The following is a 12675-nucleotide window of genomic DNA, read 5'->3' on the forward strand; positions in this document are numbered from 1 at the left end:
AGTGGACAAAACGATGTAAGTAACTAGTAGTAAGTGTTTGCTCTTCTAATTCTTTTGTCATCATATGCCATGACTAATCGGAGCATCTCCTGCATGCTCTATATAAAACCTCTACACTCCACTGCTGTGTTAATTCATCCCTGTAATGTCCTTGAAGTAACCTTGAGCCGAAGCAGCTCGTTAGTAATGCGGCAGAGCTGTTCAGTGCACCAATAAAAAGAACCAAGCCAGTCCCAAACATACAGGATCCTTCAGGGTGTGACATATAGTGCGTGTTTTTGTGCTGTACTGACATTGAAAATATAATTTTTGTCAAGCAATTAGTCACACACAATTCAGAAATAACGGTTTATTGCACACACAGAGAAGCTGGAATAATTTGCTCAATAAAGTGCAGCTTCTGAGGAGACAGGAGATACCCTGAAACCTCCTTTATCAACCCCTATACCCCTTAAAATACATTCATTAGTGACACGGTCATCCACAGGCAGTGGCACTGGAACAGAGGGGGAGGAGGGGGCAGCTCCCACCCCTAAATCTCTCTTGGAAAAGATGATTTGTGTTCTTACCCACAAGTAATGGGACCTGCAATACATTTATTTTAATGAATGTTCCTAGAGAGGCAGTCCCTCTTATCAAGTATATATGGCATATATTTAATTTTGTTTTTCATTAAATATACAAAATATCATACAGAAAATGGAATGTTTTGGTAATCTTAATACAAATTGCTGCTGCTGTATAAGATGTCTAACTGCTTGTCAGAATAGCTGGGTGGGTGATTTCCTCCACTTTAACGGAAAACATGAACATATTTCTCAGTCTTTCCATCAAATACAGTCCTTGGTAATACTGTAGTGCTACTTAAAGATTCATAGGTGAGTATCACATTTTATTAACATGTGCATCCTGGGTCATTTTCTATATCCTTTAAAATATTATTTACTGTAAATGTTGCCATTGAAAGGTTAATTTGTATTGAAGTTTTAAAAAATAAAATATTACAGGTACTCCTCGCTTACCGACCGGGTTCCGTTCCTACGACCCGGTCATAAAATGAATTGGTTGGCAAGTGAGGAGTTAAGGGATTCCCTGCTCTGGTGCGCTTGTCTATGTTTGGAGAAATTTCCCCCCGAACATAGGTGAACGCACCAGAGCAGGGAATCCCTCTAATCTATGTTCGGGCAAATTTCCCAGAGAATAAATTAGAGGGATTCCCTGCTCTGGTGCGCATGTCTGTATTCAGGGACATTTCCCCAAACATAGATGAACGCACAAGAGCAGGGAATCCCTCTAATCTATGCTCGGGCAAATTTGCCCAAATGTAGATTGGAGGGATGCCCTGCTGTGTTGCGTCTGTCTATGTTCGGAAATATGCCCCCGAACATAGAGGGATTTCCTGCTCTGCAGCGTTCGTCTAATTCCCACGACGACTCGCACTTACCAGCCCGCGAGAGAGCTGGTTGTAAGTGCAAGCTGTTGTAAAACAGGTAGGTCGCAAAACGACGCCTGTACCAGCTAAAGACTTACAAACTTCAAAAGTGAAAAAAAATTGTCTAGTAAACTTAATTTATAAATATAATATACAATGAGCTACTGAAATAAGCAGGAGCCTCAATAAGGTAGTGTGGACAAGCCTTGCTATAGGGTGTACTTAGACACTCCTTACATGCCTATATCTAGGATAACTGTTGGGGCATCTAGCTTATCCTGTAGTCCTAAATCCTCATCAACTCAGCATTCTTGTCAAAATTTGTAATATTTTGTCTCATTTATTAAACAAGACCTCATGGACGGGAGGACAGCATACTCAAAATGTAAAGTGCCAATAATAATTCTCTTTTGGTTTGCTGTATTTAATGTATGGTGTGTGTATATTTTCCCCTACAACGCATTCAGGCTGCTCATGGGGAAAACCTGTTTGTTTTGCAAGCCCTAACTTGCTTAACCCCTTAAGGACACATGACACACGTGAGACACGTCATGATTCCCTTTTATTCCAGAAGTTTGGTCCTTAAGGGGTTAAATCAATGGACTTCTGTGTGTTACCAAGACATCTTTACATTATATTCTACAGCTCTCAAAATTGGATGTCAAACATTGTTGCTAAAGGCAAACTATTCTTTAGCAAAAAGACTGAACACCATAAAACTGGCATTTATTTACTACCCCACAAGCATTCCTTCAGATCTTTAGCAAATAGGACTGCCCCCTCCCCCCCCCCCCCCAATAGGATGCATTTCCACAAAGCACTCTACAGCAAAGATTATTCAAAAATATGCTTTGCGTTAGTGTGCAATATCTTATGGTTACTATAATTATTGTATCCGAATACAGAGCTTGATATTTTATTTATTTTTTTAAACACCCACCCATTTTCCTGCATTATATAACAGGATATAGTACAGACTATACATATATAATATACAACTGTGTGATATACACAATATGGCTTTCTAAAATACAATCCATGGACTAAACAAAACATGGTGACAAGGATAATAGTGGTAACAAATTAAAAAAATAAACAAGTTAGCTGTTCCTGGGATCTTGATGATTAGTGTACGTGGTTGGGATGGACAAAGATTAATTGTGCCAAATTGTATTTCCAGCGCATGTGAATTTAACTTGGTTATTACAAATGCATATTAATGTAGACCGACACACTTTTGTATGTACGTATATTGTGCACAGCAGTGTTACCTTTTTTCATGCCGCTGGTATGTACATATCACATAAGCTAGCTGTAAGTTTGTAATAGCGAGAAGTCTTTATTTTCTTTTGAAGCCTATTGCATTATACTAGCCTCTTAAGTGGATTAAGTATTAGAGTATGTAAATGGGGAACATTAACGTTGTAACAACGACCTAGAACACACTGGTATCACACACTAGAATTGTAAACTCTTTGTTTATATTATGTATTATTATGTTCCATATTTCTATAAGTGAGGGGGAGTCTGCCACCTGGCCATGCCCCTTAACTGTGACAATCCTGTAGAAGGCTTAAACTTCATGACAAACCGCCTGCAGTTTGCAACAACTGGCTTAATTTGCTTTGGACAAAATAAAAAAAGAAAAAAATTAAATAAACCCTAGCGTTATCACAACTTCTCACCAGCTACACTTGGCCTTCACTACAGTTATTTTGGAAAATAGTGTAATTTTTTACGATGTCAGCAGTCTGAATGTATGGAATTTACAAATGTATGCACATCACTATGCGCAGGGAGTCTGAAAGCTAAAGTTACCACTGCATTTTATCGCTGGGGAAAACTTTCTTGGACCCTGATCTGACCTTGTATTGCTTCATGTTTTGAAAAAAGAAAAATCATAGGGGTCTGCATCATACTGAATTGCAGATGTGAACACCATGTTGGTGCATGTATTGATCCCTTCATTGGCGCAAAAGACTGATGAAGGCTGAGTGGAGAAATAAATGAAGCACAGGAAGGGGGGGGGAGGGAGGGTATATTGTAGTACGACTGTCTCCTCACTTTATAACTGTGCACACGCTTATCTGAAACACTCACTGGAGTGAAGCATTCTTTGTTACTGCATCACAAGTTAGCAGATAGCCGCCCCCTCACAGGATCAGTATCCGGGGCACTAACAACTGAATCCTTTCTCCCCCCTAAGGAGGTAGCCCCTGCAGAGTCTGAAACACCACCAACTGAACCAGATGAAGACAACTGATGAGAGAGGGTTAGCCGTGCAGGAAATGGGACCCTTGGCCCAGATTGTGGCCCAAATCCTCCCTTTGCACCTGTGGAGGTAAAGCTGCCAGCAGTTGGAGGGGGTGCTGGTGGGCTGCGGAGCTGTGATGCCCCTTGAGGCAATGAGGGTTGTGAGGCAGAGAGTGGGCGAGATTCACGGGTCAGAGTGGCAGAATGTAAGGAGTGGGTGCTCTTATGGACGGAAAGCCGATGAGGGGAGACAGAAGATCCGGACTGAGTAAGAGATAGCTGAGAGCCAGTTTGGCCCTTGGCTGGGTAGGCAAAGTTCTGTGACACCCGTGGAGATTGTGAGGGAGGGCTGGCTGTGTTTGTCTGCCGTTGAGCTTGAAGTGGGGGCTGATGATGCTGTAGGAGTTGCAGTGGGGGCTGGAACAGGGCTGGAGACAAGGAAAAGCCCCCTGATCCTCCTTGAGCATACTGGAGCCTCCTCATTATACGTGGAGATCCAACCAAAGGGCTGGCCATTGGGGGGCAGAAACTCATGGCTACAGCTTGTTGCAAAGTAGCTATTGCAGAAGTAACCTGCGGTTGAGGGGATGGAGGATTGCATGTGGCATACATTCCACCACTCAGTTGCTGGATCTCTGCCTGATGTACCATTTCCCTGTCATACTTTACAATTTCCTGTATGATCTCATTCTCCTGATTGTTGAAGACACCAGAGTTAAGATCATGCTGAACTTTGTGCATGAGAATGGAGTTCTTCTTCCCTGTTAGTTGATAACACAAGTGTTATTTAATAGTCACATTTCTTTTGATCAAGCACAGTCTATTTACACAGTACTTAAACACAAAAAATATACATTGGTAAATAGAACAGTTTTAAGCCATAAAAGTACTTTGAATATCCGATCAGCCAATATAAATGTAACCTATATCTACCATGCACTTTATTAATAACCCTTGAGGAGATGACAAATAAAAGGCTTATAAAGTAACTGAAGAAAAATGGCAGCAAGTCACAATGAATGATATAGTGTTAATGTGGGTTGTCGTATAGTCTTACCAATCCTGTCCAGTCTGTCTATGGCCACAGTCTCAAATGCACGTCTCATCATGGGATATTCCTCCAAAACCTCATTGAAATGATCCACAGAGAGAGAGTAGAGCCTGCAGTAGGTGTCAGCACGGACACTAGCAGTGCGTCGGCCACGGGTCAACAAGCAGATCTCTAGCAGAGACAAAATAAACCAGGTCACTATGTATCCGTTCATTTCAGATAAGGTCGTTTCATGTCCTGCCAGGTCCATTTCAAAATGCTACCTTTGACCACGATAATGTCACTGCTTCTCTAATTTGACAATGCAAACTTACAAATCAGCTCAGTATTGCCACAATAGGAAAAATCGAATAGGATCACAATTTTCCCCTTGTACAGGTTTAAAATATTGTCCTCGCTGGTAAGGTGCTCAGTATTGCCTTCTGGGGAAAAACAAGTTAATCACGGAGCAATCACCATTGAAACCAATAGAATATCTTTTAGCATTTAAGGCGTTGCACCCAAAATAACACCTGTTTTGCGTGGATGAATCACCCTCACCCACCCTTTTATATTTTGGCTGTAACTTCTTAGAGATCTCAGCATATGTATATGGAGGTCAGAAATAGAAATATAAAACCACTTAATGTAAATATTTGTGCATTTCTGCTAGCTTAGTGTTTATATAATTTATTATGTTCTGTATCTACATGTAAAGGTGACAGGAGTTCTTTAACCTTTTAAGGCAAAATAAATCTTTGCCATCATAACAATTTCTATGTGGAATGTTCTCTAGCTGCAGATAGTAAATGAGCAGAACATACAATATTAGCATAGTGTCTGTGTAGACCTACTATATTCCCTGCAAGTGGTTAACAGATACTCTCTTTATTCAAATCACTATTTGAATAACCGGTTCCAAATTTCAGAAGGGAATAAGGGACTGTGTTCATTCCCTGACCATGATATTTAATAGCAAATGATTATTGCATACAAGTGGAATAGCGTACATCCTAATTACATATATGTCACAGTTACCATGATTCTACCTTGCCCTGGAATCCATAGAAATTAAAGAAGCAATATATTTCACAGGACACTATAGCTAATGCATGCATTGCTCTGGGATATGTTCATGACATCGTGGAAAAACATACGCTTGAGCTTGAAGAGTATTTCTTTTTAATGGTACCTGTTCTTATGGGCTGGGTGGATATTAGGATCTGTACTTTCCACGCTTGACTGTAGGGGTTATACTAGATAGCTATTTATCTTTTTATTCCACTTATAAGTTTAAGATTATTTTTTATCAAACCTAAATTGATCAACATATTAACGTATGGATAGCAGCGATAACGTATTCTATTTTGCATAAGAACTAATTTTACTCTTTATATAGCGTGCATTAGATTATATCAGTATGCTGTTTGGGGGCGGGGGGTGTTAACTTTAATAAGATGAGAGAAAGTTATTAATTGGGATAGGAGGGCTGGGGACCACGAAGTTTGATATGTAGATTAAAAAAAAAAAAAAAAAATTAACAGCAAGCCAGCTAATTTGTGATGTGAGGGTGTTAGTCATTTGTACTGCAAAGCTTACCGCATGCCAAAGCCAAGGGAATGAGAGGGAATAAAAGCTAGTTATAGTGGTTATGGTGCCATCAGTGTCCTGGCACCCCTTATTACAATCAATCCATTTTAGACCAGTTTGACTTTTTACCTAGGGTCCTGCCAGGCTTAGTTTAGAGCTTCCAGCTTTCCATAGGAAGTAGTGGAGGTGGGAATTGACACCCAGCATTCAAAAACAGTTTGGGGCATCAGGGCACCATAACCACTACAGTGCATTGTAGTGGTTATGGTGCTTGAATGTTCCTTTAATAGGATCCTGGAAGCCTTTTACACTCTTTCAGTTCACCCTCTGCACGGTGAAGAAAAGCTAAGCAATTTACTTTATTTTACTGCCCAGGTTCCCTAAGGCACATTGATGATCCAGGTTCGGTCATTCGCCATGGAAATAGAATTGGAATATGCTTAAATCTTGAAATGTTGGAGTGCTTTGATGATGGGATGGGTACCTCTGTTTAGTGTGTGTGAATCGTGTCAAATACTTTCTAAATACTTTATCAAGCAATGTGTAGACTTTGGCTCTCTATATCAGCAGTAAAGTGAGAGAGTTTGTTTGGGTCCTCTCACCTCCAAAGTAAGAGCCGTCTGAGAGCTTGACCTCCTTGTTGCCTTTAGTAAGGACACTAACCACCCCATGTTGAATGAAGTACATCTTCTTTCCAATCGTTCCTTCACGGATGATATAATCCGTGGGCTGGAAAACCTCAAACTTCAGTTTGGTCAGCATGGCAGTCACAAAGCAGGGGTCAGCGTTGGCAAAAAGTGGCATGGATGCCACAAGCTTCCGGCAATTAAAGTTCACAATCTCCTATTCCCAAGGTTGGAGATAAAGGCAAAACGAACAATTCATGAGGAAGAAACATGCAGGAAGAAGAAGAAGAAACAGAGAAGGCAGTGCAAAAGGTGGATAGACAGTAGTTAAATTGGGACTATAACAGTGATAGTAGGTAAAAAGAAGAAAAACATTTTACCCATACTTTTAGTCGTTCCCCTAACCCTTCTTCAGGCGTCCCACAGATCTGTATATTATCACTGCTTTTATTACAGTATAGATTCAGCATTGCCTTTCTGTTATAGTGTGCCATAACAATGCTGCATCACTATTTTTGCTTATTAAACATCAGGTTGAGTGCTAAGTGGACCTGAGTTTAAATAAATCTGTTTGGCAAGTGTCACACACATTGAGCTCCCAAGATAAGCCCAATTGTTGGAAAACAGCTAAATCTTATCATATAGTGAATTTGCAGATTACTTGTATCTGTATGCTGAGTGCAACAAAGACTTGTAGAAAACGTTCACAGGGATTCTATTTTTATTTTTTTTAACTTATGCCAAAATAACTGTAAGCACTGTGTTCCTTTCTAGCACATTAGCTACTATACCTCTCGTAGGGGCTCATTCAGTTCTTCCAGGATACTGTCTTCATCAAACATCTTTCCTTGATAACGATGCTCATAATAATCATGTATCCTCTGGCGAAAATCAGCTGGAAGCTTGTGGAAGGACATGTACTGCTCAACTTGCTTGTACTGTTTAAAAGCAAGAGATATAACTGTAATAAGGAGAGGAGGTGAAGACACGTCTATGCAGGTAGACAAGATGTCAAGTAGGCAAAATATACAAGAGAGCAGAAAATAAAGGGAGGGGAGAACTTAAGTCACCATGCAACAGGAAGGACAACGAGCCATATCATAACTAGAACGAATGGGGTATAATATTACTACACAGATTTAGAGGAACTGTTTAAGGGGGATGTGGGAGGACAATGATAGGATTACCAATAACCATGTGTCTGCACCACCTCACCTTCTCCTGATACTGCCTGCGTGAGGAATCCAGTGACTGTATGAGAGCTGTCGCATGTCCTATGAACATGGCATAGCATGTAGCACCCACAATCATGCTCAGCATGGTAAGCCAGATGTCAGACATGCTCTCAGGAGCCTGGCGCCCATACCCGATGCACAGCATGTGGCTCATGGCCTTGAACAGGGCAAAAGAGTACAACTCACTCCACGAGTCATTCTAAATAAAGACACAAAGAGTGAGACAATCATCCTCCAGCATTAGGCACATGCCCATTATTCCTCAGAGGTAAAGTGAGAGGCATTGGTGCAAATACTCAACTCTCCGTGCCCGTGCTGAATATATGTGGCATGGATGAAGCATGCCAATGATGTGTACATATATGTTGTGTGCAAGGACATGAACCTCACATCTCCAAGGGAAAAAGGATTATGTAAAGTTGCATGCTGCAACCATCTAGGAGCAAGCATCAGGTAAGTGCGCGCACACACGTGTGCAGACACGGTGTCCCAACTCATGCACCATTAAGTTGCTTTTTTTTCTGACATGTCCCATACATGTTCCCTGAACACACACAAATTAAGATTCAACTACAGAGAGAGGCTGCTTCAGATACACATTACCCAACGTAGTAGAATGCAGAGACATCACTTGAGCGGAGATACTGAAAGTAGAGGGGAAATAGGAGAAAGAGGAAGAAATGGCTCAAGAGGATTTAGTAAAAAGAGAATGAAAGTGAGAGGAGGCAAAGCAAATTAACAGAAAGACGTCCAGGGAAAGAGGAAAAAAAATAAATATATATACAAGCAAGTCATATAGATATGATGGCACAAAGGACAACAGGGAAACTGGAAAGGATATAGACTGGGATAAAGGATAAATGTAAAAAAACAAAAGGTTGGAGGAAAAATAATTAAATTACCCCAAAGAAAAAACAAACAAAAAATATTATAAAAAAGATCACAGGACAGCAAGAAGCTGAAATGAAGGAAGACAGAAATGTATTGTTATTCCTTTTATGAAGCATATGAATCCAGCGCCAACAAGAACATCAAGTCACTGATCCCTCTTTCCTTCCTGGGCTCTGCACAGTCCCTGGGTGTGATTTCTCATGGGCCAGCTTGCAGCTACCTGGCACCTGCATCCTTCTCCAAATTCGATCGTAGTAGAAGCTTCAAGGACTTAACGCATTCTCGACCTTCAGGTTACTTAATCTTTATTCTTTGCTCATTCAGTATCATTTAGCATACTGTAATTAACAGACTATGACCTTTTAACATGGTCAATATACCTTTAAAGGAACACTCCAAAGTTAAACACAAATATATTAAAAAACTTTTTTTTTTACATTTTAGGACCTCTATCTCATTTCAATAACAAAATAAACTCACCTTTTTTTCAGTGCTGAGAGAGTTTCCTCAATGCTGCCCAAACCATCTTCACTGAGATCATCATATCTCCAGTCCAATCCAATGCTTCACACAATCGCAACATTCAATTCCTCTCATACAGTGATGAATCACCCCCCCACACACACCACCACCACCACCAGACGCAGAGGATGTTCACTCATCACCTAAAGTACTTCAGAAACCTGAAATGCTTTTGGAGATTGGAGAGTTCCTTTAACCCTGAGTTTGATTTACCATTCATGTTTTAAAAAATGCAGAAAATCAACTTCAAAAGTAAAATTGTAAATGCATCCAAGTGCCAATTCAAATTTAACCTAAAATAAGATTAATATAGAACAAACGCTGGAGAAATCACTTACCACCATTCTGTTTATAGAGACCCAACAATTACTAGGGAAGTCCTGGAGCATTGGAACTAGGAACTGGAGACACCCATCCCAATGGCAGAGCAGTAGCATCATGGCAATCAGATTAATGATCCTCATCACTGCACTGGCAAGATCATATGTCATATGGAATATCTGTGGACAGACCATAATAACATTTAGTTATAGGGAGGCTGCAGCTAAGCTGATGGGTGGTGGATGATGTTTTATGTTCAATATTTTATTCTATGGTTCCGGTTCCCCTTCAACTTCTGATTTTTGCCTGTTATCACAAGGCGGGTGAATAAAATCACATGCAACATTAATTTATATTTATATTACTTATTGTGGATCAATTTCGGACTATTTTCACTACTCAAGAAAGAAAATCTAACAAGTGCCATGATTTGCAGAAAGAGATTTCCAAGTTGAGAGCCTACACCCTGCCCAGGAGGCTTGGACTTTGGTAGATGTTGGTCTCAGCGTTGGAAAATAGTTTTTTAGGTAATTGGGGAAGGGTTACTGACAAAAAAAATGTGTTTTCTTAAACACAGTTTTTTTGGATAGAGAAACCCTTTAAATGGCAGACCTCGAAAACCTATTAAGCCATGTTCTCTGTAAAATCTCAACCTAAACTATATCTAGTCATTAACCCCTTAAGTACCAAACTTCTGGAATAAAAGGGAATCATGACATGTCACGCATGTCATGTGTCCTTAAGGGGTTAAGCAAGCAAGGCTACTAGGCTACTTTTCAAGTGTTTCTTATGCCTATTGAAACGGACCAAAAAAAATGTATTTTTTTTATTTTTTAAAATTCTTTATTTTTATCGTGCTTTGAGTAAATAACATACAAGCTCGTGGTGCCCCAATAGCATTCCCCGAGCATAATTTTCAGGCATAACAGTTGGAGGATTGAGATTAGCGGCACATTTTGAAATGTTACAGTAATGTTGCTTAGATCAGAATGTTAGTAAATACGAGTTACATTAGCATGGGTTATGATTACAAGAAGTTAGTTAACATGTCTGACTTAGGTTAATAGCATGCTGAATAGTACATCATCCAAACCAGCTAATAAGTTGCTTAGGGTCCGCAGCCGGGTGTGTAATTAGTGCAATTATATGATAAACAAGTGTACAGACGTTTTTATACAGCAAGCATCTTAGCTAGGGCTATTATTCAGATAAAGTAAAGTAAAATACAGTAAAATAAAGTAGAGTACAATAGAGTACCATCAGGCAGATCGCGGCACATTGAGTCAGCCACTGCGAGTGTCAGGGTGTTAGAGACCGCTGTGTATTGCAGGTTTGACTGTGACATTATTAGCATATATGTCCCTCCATGTAGCGGTGAATGCCGCAAGTGTGTCACTTGGTGAGGCTGCCTGCGGTGAGTTCCACGGACTGTGCCTTTCATATCTTACGTTTGCTTTTTTTGTGGAAGCTATTAGTAGGCATCCTCTTCTTAGGCATGGGGATACACCCCGCAGGTCTCTCCAAGTCCACTGGGTCTCGACGTCCCGCTGCAGGGCAGTGTCCGGAGGTCGATGTGGTTGTGTGACCCAGTCGTGCGGTGAGTGCAGGTCTTGTGCTGAACATATCACTTTGTCCAGGTGCGGGTAGTGGTGCAACCTAGCTGCTACAAGGGGACAGCTTTTCGGGGCCTTCCCCCAGTGATGGTCTACGGTCTAGTAGGAGGCTGGGGTAAGGCGTTCTCAGTTGGCGCGGTCTGCACGGCTGCACGGCTCTTCTCCAGCGGCCTGTGGGGTAGTTACAGCACGTTTTGCCATTTTGTTGAGGCCGTGTGGCGATCGTTGGTGGCTGGCGCAGAGCTGCCCAGGAGCGCCTTGTTTGCTTGCCTGGTGGGCAAGCAGCTTGCCTGGTGGGGACCGGGATAACCCCCACCGGTCCAAAGGGGTTGTGGCTCTCTGCAGCCGGGGTGAAAAGCAAAGCAGCGGCCGTCTGCTCCACTCCCCCCCCCCCGAGTAGGCCTCAGTCTCCAAGCCCCAGAGCATCTCACCGGGACCGAGAACCACCCGCTATCAGGTGTTCTAGCTGCACCGGGACACTCCAGGATCCTGCACCACGGATTTCCAGGGTGTTTCAGGCCAAGTTGAGTGGTTTTTGCCCGATATTAGCTAAATTCCTCAGGAGCCATAGTGACTTGAAGCCTGCTTGCATGGCCGCCCGACCCCGCCCCCGACCAAAAAAAGTTCATATAATGTACTTTAACCATTCTGTTCCTCTGGAGGTCTGATCATTTCAAATGGCTTTTGACTAACATGCCTTATCTATGAAATTCCCTGAGGATGTGAAGGAATATTGTTTAGCAACATCCCCTATTCTGGTCAATTGGGAGTAGTGAGACGACCAGGAAATAGTAAAATTACTCTATTTTTATTTTAAACTCACAGCACAATTTTTGTTACCACTATGGTTATCTGGTGAAAGTTTTGTAGAAATTTCTAGATGGGTAACTCTCCTAAATGGGGTTTATTATGAGGGCAATTGTTTAGTTAGCATGGAAGGTTTGCCTTTTGTGTAAAGCATTTTTTGCTTCCTTTTACCTTTAGCCCTCTTGCATAATTTTTTCAGACCGCGACCTTGAATTTGACTAAACATTTAGCAAGTTTAATGAAGGCTCAACTACAAACTCTCTTTTGAGACAGTATCCTTTCACAATTTTTTGGTTATATATTTTTTGCAACATTGTATATATTCCCTTGAGGCATCATTAGTTATTATACTGCT

At 41.1% G+C, this 12675-nt stretch overlaps 1 protein-coding gene across 2 annotated transcripts in view; it reads right to left on the reverse strand.

Annotated features, from left to right (window-relative positions):
• Positions 1-334: 334 nt before the first annotated feature.
• HCN2 (hyperpolarization activated cyclic nucleotide gated potassium and sodium channel 2) overlaps positions 335-12675 on the reverse strand; it is a 138896-nt gene continuing 126555 nt past the window's right edge. Inside the window, exons 3-8 of one of the 2 annotated variants that reach the window (XM_063455497.1) lie at positions 9918-10079; positions 8147-8365; positions 7723-7869; positions 6908-7148; positions 4743-4907; positions 335-4446 (exon numbers count right to left, since the gene is read on the reverse strand). In XM_063455497.1, coding sequence (XP_063311567.1) covers positions 3560-4446; positions 4743-4907; positions 6908-7148; positions 7723-7869; positions 8147-8365; positions 9918-10079 — 1821 coding nt within the window. In that variant the 3' untranslated portion in view covers positions 335-3559. The remainder of the gene's footprint in view (positions 4447-4742; positions 4908-6907; positions 7149-7722; positions 7870-8146; positions 8366-9917; positions 10080-12675) is intronic. The other variant, XM_063455496.1, reaches the window with a different exon arrangement.

This window comes from Pelobates fuscus, chromosome 5 (genome assembly GCF_036172605.1).
Source record: "Pelobates fuscus isolate aPelFus1 chromosome 5, aPelFus1.pri, whole genome shotgun sequence".
Classification (NCBI taxonomy): Eukaryota; Metazoa; Chordata; class Amphibia; order Anura; family Pelobatidae; genus Pelobates; species Pelobates fuscus.